The sequence below is a fragment of the Camelus dromedarius genome, chromosome 8 (genome assembly GCF_036321535.1).
Source record: "Camelus dromedarius isolate mCamDro1 chromosome 8, mCamDro1.pat, whole genome shotgun sequence".
NCBI lineage: Eukaryota > Metazoa > Chordata > Mammalia > Artiodactyla > Camelidae > Camelus > Camelus dromedarius.
The window spans coordinates 32,233,400-32,261,256 of NC_087443.1; the positions used below are offsets into that span (position 1 = coordinate 32,233,400).

Sequence of the window (27,857 nt, forward strand, 5' to 3'; positions counted from 1 at the left end):
ACAGAGTTTGCGCCTGCGCAGTGGGCGGCTCTGGGGTGGAGCAGGTTTATATTCGGGGAGGATCAGCTGACGCTCTGCATTGCAGACTGCGGAGTCAGGCAGCGCCATGTACGCACTGTTCGTCCTAGCCAGCCTCCTGGGCGCCGGTAAGACTTGCAAGACCCCCAACCTGGGAAAGTGTCCACCGCAGAACGCGGCCCACCGGTCCCGGAGGGGGATGCACCCGGCCTTGCCAGTCCGCTCTCCGTAGGGATTGGCGAGGGGCGCGCACTGCGCAGGCGCCTGCGCAGCGCCGATACTTGCTGGGCGGCGGAGGGGCTGCGGAAGACGGTTAGGAGACACGGCTCTGGGGCCTGCTGTTCAGGGTCTGGCGTCTGGCGAGTGGGCGAGGCGGGAGGGGTTGGGGAGGTAGCATCCCCTGCAGTGCTTGAGTTGGCCCCCGGAGCCTTGTCTCAAGCTTCCGTCCAACTCTCAGGGTGGGCCTCTAGGGTGACCCCTCCTGTAGCTGTGTTGTGCTTGTGCTGGGCACACGTGATCAAGGTGGACTGGAGTTTCATCCGACTAGACACATGGGCCCTTGGCCTCTCTTGCTTCCTTTTTTGAGTATTGAAGCTTCAGGAAGCGCATAAGCATATCTTCTTTGTTAATATATATATATATATATATATATACACACACACATATATATGTGTGTGTGTATATATATATATTTGCATATATATTTACTCTTGAAGATTTTGTGGTTTTTTTTGTGATCCTGATGATTTTGCAGTGGAGCCCTCATTTCATCTTGCACGGCCATTGGCTGGTTTTGGCAGTGGCCTTTATTTTGGGAAAAATCTGAGTACCTGGGAAGTTTTTGTGCACGGGAGTATTCTTAAACCCGCTAGTTGTCCTGAAATAGTACTGATGGTGTTTAAAATCACCGCAGGTTATGAAGGTAATGCTTGGGAACCAGCTGCATTTGCCTTCTTGGAATTAGAAAGAGTCCCCGTGCCCTCTGCATGTTATGGAACCCCACCCCCCCACCCCGCCTTCTTATCTTAACCTCATGTAAGTCATCATGGTGAAGGGAAAGGAGTGATGCTGATAGACATGGAGCAAGATTTTAATTTATATACAGAGAGGACCCCAAATCTGGATATTTTCAGGTAGTCTCCCACTGAGGGAAATAAACCTGACTTACAGGTCCAAACTCAGTATCTGTTTCTAGTTAACTGTATGTAATTTAGGGGCTAGCTTCCATTCTAACTCATGCAGCCATCCAGATTTTAATAAACAATAACAAAATGAATGGCAGCTGATGAAAAGTCAAAGAAATAAGAAGGTATTTATAGGTGAGATAGATTGAAGGTATTTCTCTCATGTTAGCTTTCAATAGCTCCCACGAATGTGTCTTAACCTTAAACCAAGCTCTTAAACTTGGTTATAAAGAAAGATTAAAATTTTCTTTCTTTTATTATTGAAGTATAGTCAGTTTACAATGTTGTGTCAGTTTCTGGTACACAGCATAATGTTTGTCATACATATACATATATATACTCCTTTACATATTCTTTTTCATCATAGGTTACTACAGATACTGAATATAGTTCCCATTGCTATACAGTATAAACTTATTTATTTTGTATTTAGTAGTTAGTATCAGCAAATCTCCAACTCCCAGTTTATCCCTTCCCACCCTCTTTCCACTCTGGTAACCTAAAGTTTTCTGTGTCTGTGAGTCTCTGTCTTGTAGATAAGTTCATTTGTATCTTTTTTTCAGGTTCCACATATAAGTGATACTATATTTTTCTTTCTCTTTCTGTCTTACTTCACTTAGAATGATGGTCTCCAGGTCCATCCATGTTGCAGCGAATGGCATTGTTTTATTTAAAGAAAGATTTTTGGTTTTATAGTCACTGAAGAAAATTTTTTTCTTGCTGGGTTTGATACTGCTTGTTAGCCCATGGTTTGTATAATAAACTGATACTAGTCTCTAAATTTTCTATACTGATTGAGAACAACTTTTTGTTTTTTTTTTGGTATCAAATTGTTCTTATTGGCAGTGAGTCATGCTTCACGAGACCCATAAGAGTTCTGAATCACACAAATCACCCAGAAGCAACTTTGTTTCTTGGGAAATATAAAAAAATCCTCCTCTGGTATATATGGGAGTATAGTTAATAACCAGACTATTAATCAAAGACCCTCTCCCTGAACCATTGGATAAATATGAGTGTGTTAATAATGGCCTTGCTCTAACACTGCTTCCCAGCCTTGAGGACCCCATGAACCCCTTTACTTTTTATAAACTTGGGCTGTAATTTACATACAGAAAACATGCGCGTTTTAAGAGTACAAATTGATTTGAGTTACGCAGAGTGAACAAACCCACTGTAAACAGCCCCCAAGGTTAAGGAGGTGCATCCAGAAGCCCCTGTGTCTCCCCATCCAGTAATCTAACTTGCCCGAAAGGAAACCAACTTGGTTAGCTTCTAGCTCTGTACATGTAAAAACCTGCTTGTTTTGAGTTTTTTGTAAGTGGGATCATATAGTAAGAACATACTGTTGGGTGATTCCTTTAGTGGAAAAAGGCAGACCCAGTGTTAATAAAGTGAAAAATGTGGCTTGGTGCCTGGGATGGCACCTTTAAGCTTAGTTGCCCCTATTACTGTCACTTGTGTAGTGGCTAACCAGCTGAACGGTACTTACCCAGCACTGAGGCTCTCTAGGGATGCTAGAATGTATTACGGTACAAATTTACATTCATTTAATAGCTTCCTGTGTTTAAATGTCCTAGCAGGACATAAATTTATGGCATAGACTTCTGAAGAGCAACATCTCCATTTCTTACCCGCCAGGAAGGATAATTCCCCTGTTTATCAATTCTTAATCAGTAGTCAATTTTTACTGTGAAAATATTAATGTAATTCATGAAGGGCTTGTTTGTATTAACCAGTCAAGGGTTTGATAAGTGCTTTAATTGTATTTGACAGGGTATATTCAGTCCCTTCTGTGAGACTTGAAGTATGTTGGATCCAGTGGTCTGGATTTTTCTAGATTGGGGAAGGAGAATTGGCCCCTCCATTTTCTTGGAATGTGAAACTGTGGAATGGCCAGGCTGTGGCTTGACTAGATGGGGAAGAGGAAGGGCCAACAGGATGTTGCTGGTTGGCAAAAACACCTAATAAGGCATAGGAAGCTCTCAAGACCAAGGCCAAGACCTGGCCTCTTAGGCTAGTGTGTACTGTGGCTTCTGGAGGCAGCTTCCAGTGAGGGCATTCTAGATAACTGGATGCTGGATTCTAAGCCTTGCTCCTGGAGCCTGTTTGTTCTGCTTCCTGGAAGAAAGGTCTGGATTTTATATATTTATTAAAAAATTTTTTTGGGGGGGTCATTAGATTTATTTATTTATTTATTTATTCATTCATTCATTCATTCTAACGGAGATACTGGGGATTGAGCCCAGGACCTTGTGTGTGTTAAGCACATGCTCTACCACTGAGCTATACCCTCCCCCTGAATTTTCTTTAAGTCAACAGAAGAGAATACTAATTTCATTGCCCTGCTGTTTTTTTTTTTTTTTTAATCATTTAAAAACTGATGACAGGTATAGTGATTGGGATGAAGAATTTGGCTGTTGGAAAAAAGGAATCATTGCTTTTCTGTGAAGTTCTAGAAAATAACCTTGGATAATGACCTGTGCACTGAAAAATTTTGTCTCCAAATTCCAAGTTTTTCTTCTGGCATCCTTAATTCTTTATGATGGAACTAAGATGATAACTGTGGAATAGAACGTTATCACATCACTGACAATGGCTGTATAACCTTGGGCAACTTACTTAAATTGTGCTTCCTCATCTATAAAATGGGATTAATAATCGTTCCTGTCTACCGTGGTTGCAGTGAAGCTTTAATAAATTACTGCATTGACAGGGCTTCGGTAGTAAGTACTGTAAGGTTTGTTGTTCTACCTTGAATAAAAACGGTATCCTGTTTGTCCATGTCTTTGTCCCACCAGCACGGTGACCTTTCTCTGCCCTTGATTTTGTGATATCCCCTGTCGTCTTTCATTTTCAAAGGTGTTGTAAATTTAACAAAACAAAATTAATTGGTTTATAAATATGTATGCCGGACGTAATTACTGGGTGGAAAAACAAGCCAGGGTAGGTAGTCAGCCATTATGAGGGAGGTGGGAGTCCGTACTTTAGGGAGCCAAACTCTTGGTTCACATAGCGTCAGTCCTGAACAGAGCAGCCCAGCGGATCAGGGCTAGTTCCTGGTCACCTCAGTATTCAGATTTTAGGCACGTTGTCACTAACTACAGTACTTGGGGTAAGTCTGTTCAAGGTCTCCCAACCCAACCCACCCGCCAGGTCTGGGTTCCCCATCCATCAAAGGAAGTGAACTGTTTAAAGTTAATAACTGTCCACAGTAAACAAGTTCCACCAGTGTAGTAGCAGAGTCTGTTTCCCTCCAGCCGCTGTCCCCCAGGCCTTTCCACAGATCACCTGGTACCAGCTCCTTGAGCCTTCCAGGGCTACCTGCAGGTACCTGTGATCTCCCCTTCTCTTTTTCTTATTAACACAAACACATATTACACTGATTGCTTTGTGTAGTATTGTTCTGGATATTTTAAGCATTTAACGAGTATTATACATATTCTTGGTTTAGTATTTTTCTTGCTAATGAGGTTCATCCGTTTTGAAAATGTTTAAGTCTGTTTCATTTTCCTTACAGTATGGTTTTCCATTTATATCACACTTCTTCACTCTGTTGACAGACATTTAGATTGTTTCCAGTTGTTTTTCTGTTACAGATATTTTGTAAATATTCTTGTGCACATGAACAGACATTTCCTTAGAGGATATACCTGGGAACAGAATTGCTAGTTGGTAGAATTTATCTGTTTTCGCCCTAATTAGAAATTGCTGAATTACTCTCTAAAATGAATTAAGCAGTTTATATCCCCACAGTATATGCAGTTTTTACTTGCATTAACATTTGATGTCAAAATTTAATTTTTGCCAATTTGATGAGTAAAGGATGAGAGTAAAAGTGATTTTAACTTGCATTTCTCTTTTTACTTATACTTTTAGAGGTTATTTCATGCTAATACAGATAGATCTATACCACTGCCTTTTTTAAAAAAACTAAAAATTTTGGAAGAACTTTAGCTCTACAGAAAAGTTTCAAAGCTGGTGCAGTGAGTTTTTGTATACAGCTTCTCCTATTATTGATGGACAGCTGTGTCACAGAAACAGTGAGATGGATTCTAATAACACTTGAAAATTTTAAAATTGAATTCTGGCTGTATTCGATTAGATACTGCTTTTGAAGAGAAGTTCTTTACATTATAGGAAACTTCATTGATGAGATTGAAGGTGCTACTGTAGAACGTTCTTTTGACCAATCTTAGTGATGTCACTTACTACAGTAAAAAAAAAAAAATCCTTTAACAGCTGTGCTGGGATGCTGTCCTGCATATACAGGCACTGATACCAGAGGGTCTTGTGGCTTCCTATCTCACTAGGGTTAAAACCTAAAGTTTATTCTGCAAGGTCACGTCATCTGACCCTTGGCTGCCCCTCAGAGTTCTTCTCCCTATCCCTCCCGTTGGGTCAGGGCTGCTGTCCAGCCCCCGGCATCTCGTTGTTGCTCAGGACTTTTGCATTTTGTGTTCTATCTGTCTGGGACATCTTCCTCCCCAGATAATCCGTGTGGTTTAGTCTCTCCATTCAGGTCTCTGCTTAGATGTTGCCTTACCAGAGTTGCCCCTGCTCTGTCTGAAGTGGCCATGCTGTCCTGCCCAGGCTTGCTCTTTGCTTCCTTTTCCTTCTTAGCACTCACCTCTGCCTGGCCTTGTGGTATGTTTGCTGTCTTGACCTCCTCCTGTATCCGTAGCACAGATGACAGTGCTCATTGTCCTCGGCACAGAGCAGGTGCTCAGCCTGGAGTGAAGTGTAGCAAGTAGACTTAAGCTCAGGAAGTGCTGGTGGGTTGGTGTGCGTGAAACTTAAATGCTAGTAGTGCCAGGTCTTGATCACGATTAAACAAAGCATTTTCTTTTATTAACTGAAATTTTAAGAAATTGTATTTAGGATAAATCAAGAGTGACTTTGGGCTTAAGTGAAGTGTTGGCCTTTAGTAATAGTTTGTGTCCAGGTTAAAGCACCCCCCCCAAAAAAAAAAACCAAACTTGTTGCAAAGGACTTTATGTAGGCCATCAGGACCCAGGAACGTAACATAACTTAGATACTCCTGGTTTCCCTGATTTGAGGTAAATCTGAAAAGGGAACCAGCTATAATTTGAAGAAGTTATTTCTCCTCCTTTTGGTTCCAGAACATAGTTATTTATAAAGGTTTAACTCACTGTTCTCAAACTTTTTGGGCTCAGGATCCCTATATACTCAAAAATCATTGAGGGACCCCAAAAAGCTTTTGTTAATGTGGGATATATCTGTTGATATTTATTTACCATCTTATAAATGAAGTTGGCAATTTAAGATTTTAGCATTTCCAGTGAAGATAGTAAGCTTTTTAAGTATTAACTAAAGTAGGTCAAAAGTGACATTTATAGTAGACACACTTACGTGTATCTGAAACTTTGTTCTGGGCTTGTCGCACAATCACAAGTCCAGAAGACCCAATGTCCTTATTAGTGGGGTTTGCATGAAATCTTTTTTTAGGGTATTATTGTCTTCTACAGGTGTGCAGCGGCCACCCAGCAGGTTAACGGGGGTGGGGGTGGAGCCTGTGCCGGCTGCTGGCTGGCTGGCTGGCTGAATTGACTCCTGTGCTGCACCCTGGGCCATACTGGTGTGCCTTTGACCTCTGCCTGTACCTGTTCATCTGGCTGGGCCCTGGGCGGTCCTTCAGGACTCCTTTGTCGTCCAGCTGTGAAATAATGTTACCTGTGGTGATTTAAGTTCATCTCTGATCATCACCTGATAGGTGGACACTTTCGAAGAAGAGGTTTGCTAGCAGGAGTTTATATTAGACTGAAGTGCTCTTGAATTGGATAGGAATATCTCTTCTCAAAATTAATTACTCCACGTTGCATCATTGTTTTACAGTCTAAGAAGGTTGCACCCTTGCCCCTCAGTGTCTCAGTTATTATTGCACAAGGCAGTGTACTCGAGGATTGTTGCTTTTTCCATGTAGATTGATTTCTTGTCTAGAATGATCTGGCTTATGATGAAAATTAAAAAAGCAAGGAGGTAGTGGGAGAGAAGCAGGGAAGAACCTTTGTCTTAAGTAACAGAAATAGCTTGTCTGGGCCAGAAATGATAGGATGTCAGCCTAGCAAGCTTGAGAGCTTTATTGCCACAGATTTCTTTTGTGATAAGGGGAATATTTGGACCTTACTTCCTCCAGATCAAGGCAGGCTGCCTCTGAACGTGTGCTGTTCTGAATGATTAAATGGGCAGTGTTTTTATTCTGCTCTGCAGAACGTTTTCCAAAAGCAGGATCCTATAAAGAAGAGGCAAGTGCTCTTTGCCATAGAAGGTGTTTGTGACACCAGCTGTTTCATAAAAAAGTCAGTGTTGAGTGCTTTGCTTTATCTCCTGTTCTTTGAAAATCTAAGTGCACAAATTCTCCTGAGAAATGTCTGAATGCAGGGGACCTGAGGTAGATGCTGCCCCTCCTGGGGTTCTTCTCTCTTGGTTTCCTAGCAACCTCCTTGTTGCCATGGCATTGCATTACCCAGGCAGCAGATCCACTGCCCTGTGGAATGTGTGTTCGATTGTTGATACTGGGAGGCTGCTTGCATTTTCTGTCATCCTTTTTTTGGTAACTAGACTTGAACAGTACTTAGCATATGCTACCTGAAATATTTAAAAGGAAAAACAGATGTATGGCTAAAATAATAAGATTGATTGTTTTAACAAATAGGGCATAAGATACACATTCTAGGAATGATTGTCCCCTTCATTCTGAGGTGGTTTTAAAAAATAATAATTATATTGTGTGCATGGACTTTTAAATAGCCTTGATGAAAGTAAGCCTTAGTAAAGACTTGTCATTTGAACATTATTCCAGTGAATGAGGTCGATGATTAAGCCGGTATTGTAGTTAGGCTTAGGTTTCACTGCAGACAACGGAGACCTAGAGTAATAGTGGCTTAAATATGATTGAACTGTTCCTATCTACATAGTGAGTTTAGGAGCCAAGCAGTTAGGTTATTATGGTGATTTTACTTCCAAAAAAATTTGGAGACCCATGCTGTTTTATCTCGATGTTCTGCATCCTCAAGGTCTAGACCCTTTTTGTTCATGGTCCATCATGGCTGCCAAGGTTCCAGCCATCACACTTGTCTTTAAAAGTACAGTAACCTTTACAATATCTCATCAGCAGAACGTGGTTTCATGGCCAAGACCTGCTACAAGGGAGACTGGGAAATGTAGTTTTCAATTTTGGCAGCCATGTATGTAGTTAAGAATCTGGAATTCTGTTCCTATGAAAGGAGTGGAGAATAGATATAGGGAGTACCTTGTGGTCTCTGCCACACTATTCACTAATTGTTCCCTGAAACAGGTTGTAAGGTTTAACTATTTTTTTTTCTGATTTTAAAGGTAATGTGGGAAAAATAAATTATGCCAAAATACGAAAAACCACTCTGATCATCCTCCCCCTCAAGTCTGTCATTAACAAGTAGTTGTACAATTACATGAGCTTCGAAGATACCAGCCACTCTCTGTGCTTTCTCATTAATCTTCACAGAATTCTGGAGAAAGGGGTACTCTAGTTTTCCATAAATTACAGATAATTGTGGTGTAAGGGTGTCGTCCGAGGCTTGGCTTTAGTAGGCAGCCTAGCAGGGGTTTTAGTCAGGTCTGTCTACCCACGGCACTCGGGGGTGATCATGTTACCTCCTTGCTCTTCCCAGAAAAGGAGAGGTTTTGAGGGGGCTCTTCTAAAAAGTGGGTTCCAGAAATACTCTGAACAATGGCCACTTTCTTGGGATTGGAGGACAATCAGCCTGTAGCTCCAATTTCAGAAATTACTGAAAGCATTTCACCAGTGGTATTTCTGGTGCCTTGCTGGGCTTCTCTGGCTCCTGGATACACAGTATTGATTCCTGGGCTCACTATAGTATAGCCTGTGTTTCACTCTCCTTGTGATTTCTGGGTCTTAAGTAACCAACAACTTTTGAGGTTGTTGGGATACAAAGCTCTCCAGGTCTTTGAGCTGCCAGTTAATGATCTGATTAAATGTAGAGAAAGCAAAAAGAACAGCCGTGATTCAGCTATTTGTGGACATCTGTTCTGGACAAGGTGGTGGATCAGAGAAAGGTCTTATGTTTTCTACTGTGGATAATAACAGTGCTCGTTAGACTTTTATAGCATGCCAGCGCTGTACTAACTGTGTTTTACGAATATTGGTCAATTTTTACAAATCCCTTGGGTTGGATACGAGTAATAGGCCCAGTTTGCAGATTGGAAGACTGAAGTCTGAAGGTCACATGAGTAGAAGTGGTGGAGCCATGATCTGAACCTTTCACTGTCTGACATCAAAGCCAGTCTAGTAGGGGAGTTGACATAAGTGGATAAATTAAAATACCAGAGAGATGATGGTAAGGGCACGATGGTTGAGAGACGTACCCTGGCAGCTGAAAGTGCATAATTATGTCATCTTCTCAAAACCATCCAATGGCTCTATCCTTATTTTACAGATGAAAAACAAGCTCAGAAGGATGGTGATTTGCTTAGGGTCATTTGGACAGGACTTGCAGGCAAATCTTGTTTTCTTTCCAGTGTACTACATTTGAAAAAAATTTAATTTAGATGATGGGGGTAATTGCCTTAGAAGTCTCACTCTAAACTCTAGGTTTAGTTCCTTCTCACAAGCAGTCATCCTAAGAGCACCTAAAACACACATGGTTCTGGTCAGCTCTCCCTCCCTCCCAAGCTCCCTGAGTATTTTGTTGTTGTTGTTTAGAGTCTAGAGCTGCTGCAAAGCCCGTGGCCGATCCGGCTCATGGCAGCTGTTCTCAAGACAGTGAAATTCCATGAAAAAAATTCGTTTTTGATAAATGACCTATATGTGGAGTGATTTAGAACAAATCTGTTTATTTTCTTCTATGCCTGGGGAGTAAAAAGAGAACAAAGCACCCACCCCTTTCCTAAGGAAATAACGACTGAAGTCTGCATCTTAAAAACCCTGTCTTAACAGAGTGAAACCTGCTTGTGGGGTTTTAGTGTCTCTGAAGTGACCACTTCTCTAATTTCAGCCCATCGGCGTTTGTTATTGAGGGCTTGAATGCCAGGCCCTTGAAGTGAAGGGCTCGACTCAGCCTGAGTTAGTGATCCTTCTTAGTATGACACGTTTAATCAGAAATCTCCAGAGGGTCAGGTAGACATTCTAAGACCTTTCTTAGAGTTCAGCATATTGTCTCAGGGAAGGAAGTTGGTGTTTGGAGGCAGAGAGTGGGAGGATAAGAATAGGACAAAAGCTTTGCAGGGAACATGTTTTAACAAGTAACTCATCAGAAAATGTTCAGGGTAGTTCTTCTATATTGGTTATGTATAAATACTGAAAATACCATTTGCTTCATTATTATGAGTGCAGCCTTGCAGCCCCTAAGAGGCCTTCTGGCCCGCTCACCACTCAGGATCTATCTGACAGAAAATTCCTCATAGATTGGGCATTTCATTTCTGTTTGGTTGCTCCCACTGTTGGGAAGTTCATCACCTAATGAGGCAACCCTTTCCCTTTTTATATTCCTGTTTCCCGTGAGGAATGTACCTGCTGGTGGCCATCCTCTGGCTTCACTCTGTATCACTGTGTGTTCCTTTGTCTAGAGACTCATTTTGTAGCTTCCTGTTCATTATTCAAGCTCCTTCTAATTTGGTGGTAGAAGCAGGCAAATATAGCTTAGTGGGTGCTCTTCAGGACAGCTGGGGGGCCAGCGCCTGGGGGGACCATGGTGGGTGCTGGTGGGGGCTGCCAGGTCAGGGGCCATTTCTGTGACCCCCCCCCCCCCCACTCTTCAGAGCCTTTACCCTCGTGACTGAACTTCTGTCCCCTCCGACCTCCCCAGACATACACTGAGGGCCCCAGCCTAGCTTGGCTCCATTATGGTTAACCACCTGGGGAGCGCAGTACTATTTTCAGTCTGGCACATTTTCCCACAGGAACCAGGGCAAACCAGCAGCTTTTGGAATGTGGCCAGTTCTGTTGAGTTTGTGAACCGGTTGTGGGTTGTGATTTTTTCGCTCCCATAGGGCAGAGAAGGGTGTAACCTGGGCAGCAGATGAGGAATTCATTAGGTGGTGTCTGAACGGGCGTAGATAATCTGGGTTGAACTTTCTGGGGACCTGTGTATTTGCATTAGTTTATGGAATGATAGCTATGGCTGAAGGGCTAGTAATAACAGCATTTCCTTTTTTTCTTTCTCCTGGATGGAGGGCACCTGCCGCCCTCCATGCACCGTCTTGTGTGTGTGTGATACGTCTATAGAATTAACTATGCCCTCTCATAGTTTGCAAGGTGAAGCACATGTCGCATGACTTCTGAGGTTCTAAATCTGTTTCTTCGGTGTCTGGGGTTTTCTTCTCAGACTACAGTAGAAGTTAGTTTAGCCCTCCTGTATATCTGCGATCTACATGTGGCCTGACATAATCTGTTGTTTCCTAATGAGATGTGAATGTGAGAATTTTCTCGCCAGACAACCAAGGATACCATAGACCTGTTTTAAGAAAAATAAGCACTCCCAAGGCAGTTTATAAACGTAGTTTTAAAAATTATACACACACAACATTGGGAATTAAAATAATTTAGCCAACCACCTTGCTTTGTTTATTCTTTTCTGATTTTTGTACAACCCCAACTTCATAGTTTTCTTGAAATTTTTTCTATTTGACATCATCTTTATAAGTATATTTAACAGCTGCATAATATTTCAGTAAGAATATCATTAGTGTTTTTTGTTTTTTCTCATTTTGGCTATTTAGGTTACATCTACCTTTTTTTTTTAAAGTATTGTTGTGGATTTCACTTAATATATATGTACTTAATGTGTATATTATATTTTACCTCTTGGATTGCTGTATTTCCCTAAAATGTTTTTACTAGAAGTAGATTGACATTTTGAAGAAGGATTCCCCCTAGCCCCACCCAGTTCTTGAAATACAACAATATATTTTGAGAAGTACTTAGCAGTCACACTGCTGTCAACCTTGTAAGAATGCATCTTTTACCACAACTTTGTCACTGTTTGGTGATAAGGTTTTTGTTTTCCCTTGGCTATTTTAACTTTAAAAACATGATGCCTTCTTGCTTTAACCTGCATTTCTTTGGTCCCAGGTGACTTCTGTTTTTTTCCTAATCCCGTTTCTGTGGCTGTGACTTCCTCCTGAGTCCTTGTTACTGGAGGTGAAATGCTGTGTAGCTGGTTTTGAGTGGACACACGTACACTTTGTAGTATCCAGGTGGCTATGTTGTCTTGCCTTTTGGTAGCAAATGTGTTCATGTGCAAAAGCTCACACAGTACACTTATAAAAGGGCTCTTCTAGAACAACATTAAGAACCATTGTTTTATTTAATAAGGATATGACTGTTAGTGTTCTCAGTAATTTTTTTTTAATTTTGGCTATTTTTTATTCTACAGAAGTTAAAATCTTCCATATTTCAACCTGTCAGTCTTCTCTTGTCATTTCTTTCCTTAGTTCATGGAAATGTAAAATTGTAAAGATGAAGGACTGATCTGCCTGATACTGTTTAAAAATAGTGTGAGAGAGATACACGTCTAGCTGAGTCACTTTGCTGTACATCTGAAACTAACAACATTGTATATCAACTCTACTTGAATTTAAAAAGATTTTTTAAAAATGTGTGAGAGGAAAACGGGGGACAGATGAAATAGCCCCTTCTGGCCCCCCGACATAGGTGACAGTGCAGCACCTTGGCTGTGTGGCTTGTGTTTTGTAGCTGGTGAGGGGCCGGCCCCCCATCCTGGGGAATCCTGGTGTGGGAAACAGGCCCCCGCCTCACACTGGGTTTCCTTGCAGCTGTCGCCAGCCCTGTACTGGGCCTGAAGGAATGCGCCCTCGGCCCGGAGCTGTGGTGCCAGAACGTGAAGACGGCGTCCGACTGCGGGGCCATCAGGCACTGCCTGCAGACCATCTGGAGCAAGCCCACGGTGGTGAGTGCCTCCGCCCTCGGCCGCGGGCCCCTCTGTGCTTAGAGAGCGCTTTCTCCCGCCTCCTTTTGTTGGCTCTTCGAGGTGACCCCACGAGGGAGAAGGGACCTGTGGGTGGGTGAACCCACTTCACCACAGAGGAATGGGGGGCTGGGAGGTGGAGGCTCCGTTTCCCCAAGGCAAGGCCACCCGGTCTCTTGGGGACACAGACAGGGTGAGATCCTGCCCTCCCCTGTGTGCCCTCCACGCTGCCCTGCAGGCCGCTGTGCGACCCCACCTCTTCACCCCAGATAAGGGACCAGGACTGGGCACGCGGGTGCAGCTCTGTCCTTGGTCACTCATTCAGAGTAGGAGCTGAGCTTTTGAAATTCTTTCCCCCTTTTGCTATTTTCTCTCTCTACCTCTCAAACAGGCAGATCACTGATTGAGACCTTAGAGCTTAGTAGCCATTTAAAATGTGATTTCCAACTATAGCCAGACTGGAAATGATGCCACTGATTTTTCATCTAAACAATGTGAAATAGAGCATATTAATGTGGGGACTACTCTTAAAACCTCAAGTGCATTCTCCACACGCCTGAGCCCTCAGGTGATGCCCGAGCCCTGCAGGCTGGGCCTGCTGACGAGAAAGTGCTCTGGATGTGCCACGGCCTGTGGTCCAGGCCAGGTCTGACTGGGCGCAGTTGAGGTCTAAAACTTGTCAGGGGCCGCTAGTACTTCAGTAAGAGAAGAAGAATTAATTAAATAACACTGCTGTTTTAGAAATAGTTTCTGAATTCACCCTCCAAACTGCCTTCTGTGGCCAAAATTACTTTCAGATTTGGTTTCTAATTTGTTTCCGATCTCGTTTTTAATACTGGTTCCTCTTTCCAAGTTTAATGTGTCATGTAGGGACTTATCTTTCTTTCTTGATTGTACAGTCTCCCGGATGCCTGAATCTCCCAGGCGTCCATTCAGGATGCCTGAATGGCCCCATGCACAGTATTAGCCTGATTAGGTCCAAAGGTTCAAAGTGGTTTCTCTAAGTGCAGCTCAGTGCCCTTTAACCTCACCCAGATGTGCTAGTTCTTTCTTCATGGGTCTCAAGTCAGTTGACATCAAGAAGGGGAGTCCCCCAAGAGCTTTGAGAATCAGCTAGAATTTCCATGTTCCTGGGCCGTGTCGGCCCTGGATGCCCAGGCTTGTCCAGAAGACTTGTGTCACATCACTGGGCTCTGCAGTGGTGACATGCGGCACACAGCACTGCCCCGGAGGTGGAGGCAGCCCTAGTGCCGGCCGCAGTCCCGGGCCTTGTTCCCCTGCCCCTCCCCCTCTTACTGTGTGATGTTGCATTGCATTACTGATTTTCTCTGATTGCTGCTCTGATTTTTCACCTAATTTTGGAGCCTCAGTTACCTCACGGAGCTGCTGTGAGTGAGTACAAAGTATGGCTTGTGCTGTGTGCACTGAGCAAGGTGCTAAGGGGTAGAGGGTAGGAAAAGGCTTTCTGTCTCATAGAAGCACAGAGTATTCTGGTCAGTCACATCGAATCTCCCCTCTAGTGTCCAGTGCTTCTCACCTAGGTTGAGGGACCGGGATCAGACCATGTGTCAGACGTGGCCACCATCATATTCCTGGTTAGATGAAACAGGAGAAAGGCTAAGGCGGTTTTCAGCTGTGAGGTGTGAGTATGTCCAAATTCAGGTCTCTCTGCCTTGTGTTCTTTCCTTTTAGAAATCCCTTCCCTGCGACATATGCAAAGAAGTCATCACTGCAGCCGGCAACATGTTGAAAGACAATGCCACCGAGGTGAGCCGTCACCAGTGTGTGCCTCTGTGTGAGCATGGCCGTGTGGCCACGTGCATCGGCTCCTTACAGCACTGTGACTCAGGTCCAACCAGGGGTGATCCGGGCCAGGCTGGACATAATCGTCCTGTGGGCCACAAACTGTCTCATAATCCCCCCATACCCCATCCTTCAAAATGCAAGATCCATTCTCATTCTTAGCCACAGGCTGTACAGAAACAGGCCACAGGCCCTAGTTTGCTGACTCCTGGGCTAGGTGTTAAATGCTCAAGGTTGATTGGGCTTTTCCATCAATGGCCATTGACTTTAAGGTCCATTCTTGGTGATTTCTGCTCAGAATTCCCTGTGTCCATGAGATTGCAGGTCAGAGGATCTTTCTTTTGAATGATACTCGTGTCTGCTTTTTGCCTTATTGATCTGGCAAAGCTGCGGCTACCCACTAGCCCTCTCCCCAGGCCTCTGCCCTGAGGGCTGCTGTTTTCTAGCCTTCACGTTTCCAGGAGTTATGGCAGGCCTATTGCCTTCAGCCCATTTGCAGAGAGGTCCATCCTGGTCTGACCCTTGCCTGTGTCCTCTGCAGCAAGAGATCCTCGTGTACTTGGAGAAGACCTGTGACTGGCTTCCCAAACCGAACATGTCTGCCTCGTGCAGGGAGATCGTAGACTCCTATCTCCCAGTCATCTTGGACATGATTAAAGGACAGATGGTACGTGATGAATAGGCTCTTCCTTCAAGGCACCTCTGGGGCCCAGGGGAGGTACCAGAGCAGATGAGAGTAAAATGTAAAGTCCATTTGTAGTTGGGGATTTTCCCAACAGGTCTTTATGACAGTTTTGGCATCCAAAATGGCTTTGGCGCAGCTGACCACTCTGCTTGCGATGTCCGAGGGTTCGGAAGGGTATAGGAAGTGGAAACTTGTAGAATTACTGAAGGGATGTAAACTGGTGTAACATTTATGGGTGCCAGTTTGATACCTCGTGTTAGCTACAGGATGCTCAACTTTCATTCAATAAGTACCTGTTGCAAACCATGCGCCAGAGGTTAGTTTTTCTGCAGTTAACAGGAGCCAGGTTTGTGGAATTTGGAAAGACCCCAAGGGAGTAAGTCAGAGGCACCAGCTGGCCTGTTTCCTCCTGGGGAGAGGATATCTAACTGGGCCTTTTACCCCTGCAGAGCCATCCCGAGGAGGTGTGCGCCGCTCTCAACCTCTGTGAGTCCCTTCAAAAGCACTTGGCGGTGCTGAGTCACCAGGAACAGCTTGAGTCCAATCAGATCCCCGAAGTGGATATGGCTGAGGTGTTGGCTCCCTTCATGGCCAATGTCCCCCTCCTCCTCTACCCTCAGGATGGCCCCCACAGCGAGCCCCAGCCAAAGGTAATGCAGCCGGCCCAGCCGCCAAGGGCCCCATTTGTTGTTGGGTTAGTGATGTGACATGAAAGGGGCCGCGTGTGTCCGGTTCTGAAATGGGGGCCTCTTCCTTTGACTCTAGTTACTCAAGCTGCTCTTCAAATGGAGGTTCTGACGAACCTGGGACACAGCGCACACAAGGGTCGTTCCCCTTCCTGAGAAGTTTTACTGTGATCAATGCCCAGTTGGTTTTAAACCTGTCAGTAACTTTAGAGCCTATAAAAACACACGAGGAACTGTTGAGGGGTCATCCCTAGTGCTGTGGTCTTGAGCGTGTAAGGAAATTTCCCTAGGAATTTGAACGCTCTTAGCTATTAGAGAAGCATGCAATGTTTACAGCCTAACCACCCCTGTCTCTCCAGCCTAATGAGGACGTGTGCCAGGACTGCATTAAGCTGGTGACTGACGTCCAGAGTGCTGTGAGGACCAACTCCACCTTTGTCCAGGCCTTCGTGGAGCATGTCAAGGAGCAGTGTGACCGCCTGGGGCCCGGCATGGCCGACATGGTGAGCCTTACCTCCTGATGCGTCAGAGAATGTTCTGGGCCAGGGAGCTGGGCTCTGGAGGCAGGGGTGCGGGAACCAAGGAAACTTCACAGCACCACTTTAAGTTCCAGCCTAAGGGCTTTGAGGAAGAGATTGTTCCAACAATTCCCTCTTCCCAGAAGGCTCTTCTTCAAGCCAGAATACATGGTAAGTGCTTAAATACTTGGTTGGTTAATTGAGTTTGGCTGTGTCACAAAACTCTTGGGACAAAATAGTGGAAGGAGAAGGAGACTGCTTTTGGGAAGATTTTTTTTTTCTCCCAGTCACCACACGTATAAGGAACAACACTGGAACCACTTTGAACCCCCTGTGGAAAGGCCTGGCATGTATATTCCTAATTCTAAGTGTGCTGTGCCCACCGCCAGCAAGGTGCTTGTCCAGAGGAGGCCTGCCCACCAGGCACGCCTGCCTTACGTTGGCGAACGTTGGTCCTGCGGGCTCAGAAACGCACTTTGTTAGCCCCCACGGGGGCTTTATTTCTTGGACGTTACTCATATTAATGACACTTCTGAGACTGATGTGTAAAATCAAAATGCCATTTAGTTCCTGACAGTTAAAACACCTTTGCTCCATCAGACGTCGGGGAGCTGACTCCATGGGTCTCGGATCCAGAGCAGCCTTTCTGTGGGGGGTTGGCCGGCTCTGGGTGTGAAGGCTTCCTCTCTGTTGACTTACTTTCTTGAAAGCCTTGGGAATCCTGTAGCCTCATTAAAGTACCTTTGCATATTTGCTGTGTTAGTTGGCTTCCCCAGGTTAACCCTCTCTGAGGGCTGACATACCAGCCTTGGTTTCCTCACTTGTAGAGGCATTCCAGTCGCGACCAGAGTGATGCTATGAGGGTCTGCAGGAAATACTAGATTTGTATGAAAGTAGGTTGGGAATCATAACTTGATTATAACTGGATTTAAACTTTATAATCCTGTCTGAGAATGTGTGATGGGATTTGAAAAGTAATCTTGTGTTGCTAAGCAGCATTTCTTGAAGCCATGCTCACCCTAAACTCCTACTGATTGGTTACCGTGTGACCTTGGGGTAAGTACGGGCAATGAGGGAGATTTGAGAACCTCATCTCTAAGGGCTTCTGGAAAACATTTTCAAAACATTTTTGCGCATGTATTTTCCTATAAGGTGTAGAATAGAATAACCAAATTCCCGTTTTTATCTTAGTGAGACTTGCCCAGAGCAGACACTGATATGGTTCTACTCTTGGAAACTTACTTGACAGTCACCTGTTGACACTGTTGGAAAGGCTGGGGTTTGGTGCGTTGTAGCAGTGAATTTCACTAACAGTCTGTTTCTCTCCCCAGTGCAAGAACTATGTCAACCAGTATTCAGAAATTGCTATCCAAATGATGATGCATATGGTAGGTGGCAGGGGAAGCTCCTTGCTAGCATTTTTCTTTGTCTTATACTTTTGTGATTTCTAGGATTTTGAAAATTACATGGGTTAGTTTCCCTTTTTACCTTAGAGTACTGAATTGGGCCAAAATGAGCCCTCTTTGGCCAGCAGACTGCTTACCTACAACTCAGTATTTCCTCTTTCCCTTCCCCAGGCAGGGGAAAGGCTGCCACAGTCTGACCCCCAGGACCGCCCTGGTGGCTTCCTGGTGGTTTGTCTCTCTGTGTGTATGTGAGCCGGCCATCTGATTTCTAGTATCTGGCTTTTACTTTGGGACCCCTAGGAATAGTCTGCTCTGTAGCTAGGCCATGAGGCCAGGTCTGAGACTTGCTCTGTTGCAGCCTGAGTTCGGAGGGGGAGACTCCTGGCTCCTGAAGTGGGTCCTGCACTCTGCAGCAATGTTAGCGTAGCTGCTGCTTGAGCCCGTAACTCCCACACTTGCTTCTGATACATCCAAGTGGTAGGGGGCATTCGTTCATCATTAGAGGCAGAAAATATTCACCATGCGAAGTGAAGCCATCTAGCTCCATGCAGCCAAGTGTACAGAGCAGGGTGGTCTGAAGGCATCCTTACATGGGGAAGATGCACTGGCCTCCTGAGATCGAATCCACCATGGGTGAAGGGCGGGTTGTACATTTTTTCTCTCCGTCGTGCTGACTTTCTGACTACATTGAGTTTGGCCTATAGTCTTTTGAGTTTGTTCTCTAATCAGGGGTCAGAGAACTATGGCCAACCACCTGTAAAGTTTTAATGGAATACAGGGGTGCCCATTTTTTGCTACCACAATGAAGTTGAGTAGTTGAGACTTTATGGCCTGCAAAGCCTGAAAGATTTATCCTCTATCCCTGCGGTCACCGCTCAGCACTCCATCACGCACAGTAGAGTTTATTTGGAATTACTACTCACACCATACTTTGTTCTAAAAAAGCAGTTTAAAGTCCGCTTTCAAAGACGTGCAGCTAAAGTAGGAAAAAATAAGCCTTTCCTGGTCTAGTTGGTCATTAAATATTCTGTACACATGATTTTTAAGTGGCTGTATAATATTCCACTGTGTGGATAGAACATACTTTCTGTAACGTGTCCCCTAGGGCTGAGTGTTTAGGTTGTTTTCAGGTTTGCCCTTGGGATAGAAAGCACGATGAACATCCTTACAGCCAAACAGCTACACGTGCACATCCCTGTTTTTCCCCTTAATGTAGGTGACTAAGACTGGAATTGCTGAATCGAAGGGCAAGGCTTCTGGTATAAAGGCATACCTCAAAGACACTGCAGGTTTGGTTTCAGCCCACTGCAGTAAAGTGAATATCGCAATAAAGCAAGTCACACGAATTTGTTTCCCAGCACATATAAATGTTATGTTTATACTTAACTAATAGCAGTAGGTCTAAAAAATATATATACGTACCCCAATTAAAATACTTCATTGTCAAAACATTCTATCATTTAAGCCTTCAGCGAGTCATAGTAGTAACATCGGAGATCACTGATCACAGGTCACCATAGCAAATTAGTAATGATAAAAAGTTAAATACTGTGAAGTGAGCAAGTGCTTTTGGAAAAATGGGTGCCAGTAGACTTCTCGAAGCTGGGTTGAAGTTGGGTTCAATTTGCAAAATCAGTGAAACACAATAAAATGAGGTGTGCCTGTATTGTTAAACCAGCCTTCCAGGCTGGCATCTGGCCGCCTCGGGTTACATGGCCTTGAGCCCTGGGCCGTTGAGAGCGTAGTCTGCGATCCCTCCCCCTTCTGGGTGTGTTTCATACTCCCCTTGATTTAAGCAGCCATATGTCTCGTTCCTGCCTGCTCGTCGCCATCGGAGGGGAGGGCCCTGCAAGCGTGGTGGACCTGGCTTCTGAGCAGGGAGGGCCCCTCATGCCATGGTGTTTTCTGGGGACCTGCTGCTCAGTGTTTTGATTTGGTGTGTCAGGGGCACGGGGATGGTACACACACAGGCTGGGCAGTGTGGTCTGACCCTCGAGGGCCAGACCGGCTCTCAGGCACACCGGCTTGTACCCTTCGTCCCGCACCCTCCGTCCATGCGAGAGTAGGAGCAAGGTAGGTTGCTGATAGGTGACTGAAAGGGCGTTTCCCCGAAACTTCAGTTGATGCCTGGTTAACTGCTTGATTATTATTTTAATGTTTTCTTAACTGTTGTGTCCTCTCCTTTCTCTTATTTTCCTCTCCGATTTCCTGTTGTTTTTGTTCCCCAGCAGGATCAGGTATGTGGTGGGAAGTTGCTTGTAGTGGTCTGTCTGCTGCTGCTCCGCAGTTACTTTGCTCACCGTGTTTTGTGTGGCACGATCAGCTCTGACAGACACAAGGAATGACTGCGGAAGACAGGTCCCCTGTGGTAATCAGCTGGCCGGCAGGGGAGCGTCTGCGCCTCTCCCCTGTGACTCAGTACTTGAGGGTTTGGGGGTCTCCTTTCCCCTTCAGGGGGCCAGAAAATGAAGCCAGCATAGCCTTGTGCTCTGGTCAGAATCAGCGCCCAGCCGGCCTTGTGCAGGCCATCAGTGTGGTGGGGAACCATGGGTGGCCCTGGAGATGCCTCAGCTCCCTTCAGTGAGGCCTCACTTCCAGTTCGACACCTTGTTTCTGTCATGACTCGGGAGAGCATTGCATGTCATCATTCCTGTTTCTAATAGCCCCGGAAATGCTTCTGCTGCATGAGCAAATCATATGCAAATAGTGAGCAGACTTTCCCCTGTCTGTTGGATCCAGAGAATTGGAAACAATCTCTTGATTGTGGCTTCTGCCCTCTGGGTGCTGGGGTCCTTTGGGTCCTGGAGCCACATGAGATAGCTTGAGAGCCAGGCCACTGGTGGCCAAATAGAGGGACCCAGCCCCCACATTGGCCTTAGTGAGCCATTGCCCTTTGGGGTGGACTGAACGTCGCCCCCTTTGAGCACTGGCATCTATTTCTAGAGTTAAAGAATTTTCAAAGGTATTTTGAAGTCTAATGGGAGAGGACTTCGGTTGAAATGTTTAAATTTTCACCTAGGCCTCCTTAAGGAGTTAGGAGAGCAAAGCTGATCTGAGAAAAAGCAGACACGCTTCCTGATCTGACTTTTTTCTAGGAAGCGTGCTATATACCTTTAGGTCCTTTCTGTTTTTTTTCCCCCATTCTTAAAGCAGGCCAGAGATAGGATATTTAGGATATACTTTTCAGAATCTCTCGACCTTGTTTAATTCTAGAGCCTTCTCAATATTAAAATAAGATGACTCACAGCACGGGCTGGCTCTCCCTGGGCCCGGCCTGGCTTAACAGTCCTGCTCAGCTGCTGCATGGTTTGGTGGTGGGAGGCGATGCCATCGGGCCAGAGCTGGCGGCTGGTTGCATTTGTTTACAGAGGATGCCAAGTGTGCACACTTTACTTGCTCTGGGCCATCATCATAGTGAAATGAGCAAGTTGTTTAAACTCTCTAGGTCTCTGTGGTTTGGTGTCTGGATGGGAAAGGGGATCACTCTGGAGATCTTGTGACTTGAAAGGATTCATCACTCGCGGAGACCGGGTTTTCGTGTGTATTGTGTGTGTGTGTGCAGTTGTGAACGCAGAATGTGGTTTTTAAGAAAGCCAGTGTTTCTCCTTAATGGATCATTTAAATGTTCCTGCCACTGAAAGATCTGGTGTGGTTTTATTTCTAGCATATTGGGCTTTCTGTTCATTCACGGGCATGTTAGTCTTCCTCTAGAAAAAACATACAGTTTACTTTCTCCTGAGAGTGAGCCAGCTCAACTGGGGAAAAAGGTTCTAGAGCAGACCAGGTGTCCTGGGAGATGGCTAGATGGCCTGTGGAAGGGGCTGGGAGTTCTGCCTCCCTGGGGTGCACCCTGGCTGGAGCAGCCAGCGGTCAGTCTGATCTCCCTTCAGGGCTTCACATGGTCTCCTTCCCTTTGTGAAACTGGTACATCTGTATTTGCACCTTCCCTTTTAGATTTAATACTGGCCCTTTACCTGCCTGGGGGTGGGTGACAGCCTTGACACTGGGACTAGGCTGTTCTCCAGCACCCTGACTTCTACGTGTAGAGTGTGGGATGGAGGGGTCCTGGGCACGGGCCTGCCTCTGACTGCTGCTTCTGTGCCCTCCTCAGGAACCCAGGGAGATTTGTGGGCTGGCTGGTTTCTGTGACAAGGTGAAGGAGATGCCCATGCAGACTCTGGTGCCTGCTGACGAGATCTCAGAGGACGTCATCCCTGCCCTGGAGCTGATGGAGCCCATCCAGGTACCTGGGGCCATCATTTTGTGCTCGTCAGGGCTATGTGACACCTGCCACGCCACATTGTCACATCCCAGAAGGCACACACTCTTTGGTTCCCCACCTAGCTTCTGTAAAGGTATTTGAGTTTGAGATCATTTACAGTATCCCCTAATCTAATGCAGCTCCCCCACCCTTGTACATTTATTTCCTTGGTTATAAACCCTAGTGCTTATGGGATCAGGTCTACATTTTTAGCATGTCCTTCAAGATCATTTTTCAGGGCCTGCCTCCACTCTGACCTTTTCAATGTGACTTCTGTGGCAGCTCCCACCTCCTTCCTCACCCAAACACTTGATGTTCCCAGAACAACCCCGGCCTTGTGCAGAAGCTTCTCTGGGCGTGCTGCCTGTGTCTGTCTGGTTTCTCTAGCCCCCTTTCCGCAGTAAAGGCTCCTCCTGCGTTCCGTGGTCGGTTTATACTTAGCCCTTCTTATGGGTCAGGCAGAGTATTAGAGATTGAGGCCTGCGGCCGCTCATAACAGTGCTGAACAAAATTGTCGTGTTCAGGGGGCACCAGGGCCACGTGACATCCTAGCACATGGCGCGTGGGTGCACGTCTCGTTCCAAAACGTCCCTTGTCAGTGTCACCTGACCTTTAGCTGTCTCGTCTCCTTGCACTGTCTTCTCTCATCACATGCAGGGGGTGGGTGACAGGAAGGGGTGCTGCTGCCACTCCTCCTCCCCCTGGGAGGTGCTCAGGGCCTCTGGCCCATCCTGCTGACTGAATTTGTGGCCACTCTAGCCACATGTAATACTTCAAGGAAATGAAAATTAAAAAATTCAGTTCCTGGGTTACACTAGCCACATTTCAGGTGCTCAGTAGACACGTGGCTACAGTGGCTGCTGTGGGGGACAGCACCGATCGAGAGTGTCTCCATTGTCTCACAATTCTATTCAGCAGTGTTGTTTTATCACAGGGAGGCTCTAGAAAAGCAGTCTCAAGGACAGACCTGAAATCAGGAACTGAATTGTAGACTACTAGTGAACCCTCACTCTCTTCCTGCCCCCCCCCCCCCCCCAGGACTGCTGCAGGAGGAGGTGCTGGCAACCAAATGCGACATCTGATGACAGGCCTTTGGGGGCGGGGGGACAGTTTCACTGTTTCTGCCTCCTGAAGTAGGAATCCCTGGTTTTGGGGGTGGTAGACAGCTGGGGAAAGGGACGAGCCTCCCGCCGTAGAAGAACAGGAGGGACTGGGGCTTGGACAGTGGGAGGAGGCCTCCCTCCGTTCTGAACGCAACTGGAAGTGGCCCTTGTGTGACGCGTACTGTCCTGGTCTTTGTCCGCTCTTTTAGCCGGACCAAGGGGTGAGGGAGGGTTTCGGTGTTAGCCGCCTTCTCCTGCCCTTTCAACAGGTGAGCTTTATCCCAGGACTGTCCAAGCTTTTATGTAAAGGCTGCCAGGTAGCTGTGAAGGACGTGGTCAAGCTGATTGCTGGCAAAAAGGCTGAGGTACGTGGATCTTGGGGGGCTACTGCCCTCGTGGAGGGAGGTGCTCTCCTGGACTTCGAGCCAGAATGGGCTGGCATGAGACCCCACCCTGGGAGTCTGTACAACCACCTGCCGCCAGTGGATCCCTTGGGGCTGGGGCCACGGAAGGCCACTTGGCCCTGCTTTGAGGCTTTAGCCTCTGGGGGAGAAAACAGCCCCTTGCTGTTGCATGGTTTCCTGGTCACATCAGTATTTTCAGAGTCCCCCCCCCCCCCCCCCCAGCCTCCCATCTTCTCACATGTGCCTGTGTTCTTGTGTTTCAGGAGGATATACTTGGTGCTCTTGACAAAGTGTGCTCAAAGTTGCCCAAGATTTTATCCAGGCATTGTCAGAAGCTGGTGAACGCTCACGGCAAGTCCATCCTTTCCCTCCCCGAGCAGTTGGCGAACTCTGAGTCGGTGTGCGGGGTACTCCATCTCTGCCCCCAGAATCTGCCTATGCTGACGGGTGAGCCGGGAGGCGGGGAGGCCCGCTGGCCCCTCTTGGGTTAGGGAGGGCCTTGCCAGCACTGAGCCTGGGCTCTCTTGCACAGTACAAGTGACAGCTCTGTCGAAGAGTGGGGGCTTCTGTGACGTGTGCAAGATGCTGGTGAGCTATTTGGACCACAACCTGGAGAAAAACAGCACGAAGGAGGAGATCCTGGCTGCTCTCGAGAAAGGCTGCAGCTTCCTGCCTGACCCATACCGGAAGCAGGTACGTCCTGGGCTGCTTCAGCCCGAGAGTCACAACCTGCTTGGGGAAGACAGAGGCTGGGTAGCTCATTGTCTATACCCCTGATTGAAGTTTGAATGGAAAACCAGCCATTTCTGCCTCCAGCATGAAGTCCAGTGAGATTTTCTCGAAGGTGGTCTGTTGGATTTAGTGGAGCCATTAGCAGGGAAATAACATGAGCAGGGGTGGGGGGGTCGGTGGCCCTGGGCACACTGGGTGGCCGGCCGTGCCAGGAATTCTGGTAGAAGAGTGGCCGGTGCCCTTCCTCTAATGCCCCTGCTCTGCTTGGGCATGCCTCCACGCGCACTGCTGTTTCCCTAACAGTGTGATCAGTTTGTGACCCAGTACGAGCCTGTGCTGATAGAAATCCTGGTGGAGGTGATGGATCCTTCCTTCGTGTGCCTGGTAAGCCACACTGGGCGGGTGGCTTCCCGGGTTGTGTGACGTGGGGGGGGGGCGGTGCATGTATCCTGGAGCAGAGTCTGAGGATGTGGTGTGGGAGGACCAAGAAGATAGAGAACCAGGCCTCCAGGCTCCACCGCTTTACTCAGCAACCCTGCCTTTTTTGGAAAGTGCTTATTAGAGCTCTGATTCTGGCTGCTTCTAGAAGCTGAAAGTCTCAGTTCTGAGAAGGATAAGTTGGGCAGATCTGACTCTTCCCCATTCTTTCACCCTTTTTTGACCACATAGAAAATTGGAGCCTGCCCCCCAGCCCATCAGCCTCTTTTGGGAACTGACAAGTGTGTCTGGGGTCCAAGCTACTGGTGCCAGAACATGGAGTTGGCAGCCCTGTGCAACGTGAGTAACTCAGTCACTGCCCACAGGCCCGCCTGTCCTGCAGGCAGCGCAGGGGGGATCCGCTGTGGTCAGCTCGCTACCCTGTCTGGGAACGCGGCTGGGGCTGGGCAGGGGCAGTTAGGCTTACTCGTGGCCGCCAGCAAGGGGATGGCTGCATTCTTGTCTTCGAGGAGTGAGGAGTGGTGGTGGGTGTCTGTCAGTGTTTTTGCTTCCACTTTTCTTGCTTTTGCCTTCAGTTCCCTTTTGACAAGGTCAGGTTCACATGAGGTCACTCCAGGGCTTGCACAAGGTCTGTCAGAAATCACGCGCAGGTCTTCATGCATCTCTTTTGCCCTGGCTGGAGCCTGGCTTGAGTTTACCCAGCACCAAGCAGAGCCCTTCTTGGACAGCCCTTGGACTGGGTAGCCACGGCTGCCTGAGCCGTGCTGCTTTCCTGGGTGGGGATGTTGGAGCAGCCTCTGTTACTTAACGTTCTTTTGTGCAACTTTTCCTTCCTCGTGGGGGTTCCTCATGACCTGCGAGGAGGGGTGGCCAGGCTTGCCACATCGAACCCCTTGCCACAGCACCCTGACCCTGCAGCAGGTCAGTGGTGGGAGAGGTTTCTGTGGCTCTCCTGGGTGCATGGGCCCTGTTTCTCAAGGCTGGAGCTGGTGTGTACCTCTGTCAGGTGAGGTGTTCACCTCGGGGCCTCAGGCAGGTGCTTGGACAATGGGGTCCTGGGCCCTACCTACAAGGAGGCTTATCCACTGCTCTAGACTCCTCAGCCACGTACTCCGCAGGCTTAAATGAGAGTCTCTCCTGGGTCTTCAGCATCTGGTACCTTCCTGGGACAAGATAACAGGTCCCATTTTTGGGTGCTGGCCGATGCACTAAATGGGCCAGGGTCAAAGTTTGCCATGTGAAGACTAAACCCAGTGTCCTCTCTCCTGCCAGGCTGTCGAGCATTGCAAACGTCATGTATGGAACTAAAAGGAATGCTCCATCGTGGAGAAGTGGCAGCATCTTTTCCCGCTTGTGTCTGGAGGAACGCACATACCGATCTACTGACTTTGTCACAAAAATAGGGCCCCCCTCTCCCTCAGTCCTTTTCGTCTCTCCCTCAGTGTAGCGATGCCGTCAGCAGGTTGCTGACAGAGCTGCTTCAGTGTCCCTTTCCTCTCCGCTAGCTAGACGCCGACATACTGTACACTGGAGGTCTTGTGAGCGTGTCCCTGTGTGGTGGGTACCCGGAGGAGCTGGGCTCTGGCCAGAGCCTCTTGACAGAGGTTGTCCCTTCTCCTGGCTGAGCCTTGGATGCTGAGGCCTCCACCTGCTCTAAGGAGGGACCTCCCCCTCCTGGGCCTGCTGACTGCAAAACAAAGGCAGTTTTATATGAAAGATTAGAGGCTTAGAATGATTAGGCCTTGGAAATGACATAGTTCTCCCGGCTAGAGCTTTTGAAGGCAGCAGCTCAGGAGATCGGGTGGGGCCGGGCTGCTATCCTCGGGTCAACCATCAGTTCTGTTTTCCTGTGTCTTTCCCGGTGTTGCCTGGTTTGGGGTTCTGTGGGTTTGGGTGGGAGGGAGAAAAAAAATCCACCTGAATATAACCTGCTAGCTCTTTGTGGAGGTCCTGGGGGCCTGCTTTTGTGTGTGAGCGCCAACAGTGGTGGCCGCCACATGCCTGCTCGTGCGTCCACCCGGCTACTGAGGCCCGGGGCCCCCACTGCTCTGGGCAGTCCAGCCCCCTCCCCTCTGACCCCTATTTTGTAGATGTTCTTTTTGACCTGCAAGTAGAATGTGGATGACAAGCTCCTAAGCCTCTCGGCCTTCCAGGTAGAGGGTCTGCTGGGTGTGCTGTCCTGGGGTGGCTGGGGGAGCGCCTCTCCCCTTTGCATCTTCTGCTCCACTTCCGGTTGCCAGGAGATGGCAAGATGTGCAGTTGCTATTAAATGAACTGAATGATTTTTGTTTTGTTTTGCACTAAAATTTCTGTGATTTAACAATAAAAGTCTGCCAACCAGACCTGAGCCTGAGTTTGGTTTCTGATGAGCTCTGGGACCCATAAGTGCCCAGCAGTCCTAGAGCCCTTCTCAGCCAGAGAAAGAAAACCCCACCTGGTCCTCCCTGACCAACCCAGGGCCAGCAGTGGTCAAGTGGTCAGGGGAACGAATGCCCCTGCAGGTGGAGCCAGATCTGCCCTGCCCTTAACCCCCCCGCCCCCCTTCCCCAGCCCCACAGGGAGTTTACCAGAGCCAGAGTGCACTTCCGGTTTCTTGAGAGCTGGTTTTCTTTTCTTTTTAAAATTCAGACCATTCCAGAAACGTTCCGTGAGTACCAGTTGAACAAAACCAAGG

The 27,857-nt window shown here is 47.1% G+C and overlaps 1 protein-coding gene across 1 annotated transcript; it reads left to right on the top strand.

Annotated features, from left to right (window-relative positions):
* On the top strand, positions 1–27,525 carry PSAP (prosaposin). Its single transcript, XM_010984193.3, has 14 exons — positions 1–146; positions 12,996–13,129; positions 14,840–14,914; positions 15,492–15,617; positions 16,085–16,285; positions 16,681–16,824; positions 18,171–18,227; positions 22,357–22,488; positions 23,879–23,974; positions 24,277–24,460; positions 24,546–24,706; positions 25,049–25,129; positions 25,415–25,522; positions 26,456–27,525. The coding sequence occupies exons 1-14, from the start codon at positions 107–109 to the stop codon at positions 26,489–26,491; spliced, it is 1,575 nt and encodes a 524-aa protein (XP_010982495.1). The 5' UTR covers positions 1–106; the 3' UTR covers positions 26,492–27,525.
* The last annotated feature ends 332 nt before the right edge of the window (positions 27,526–27,857 follow it).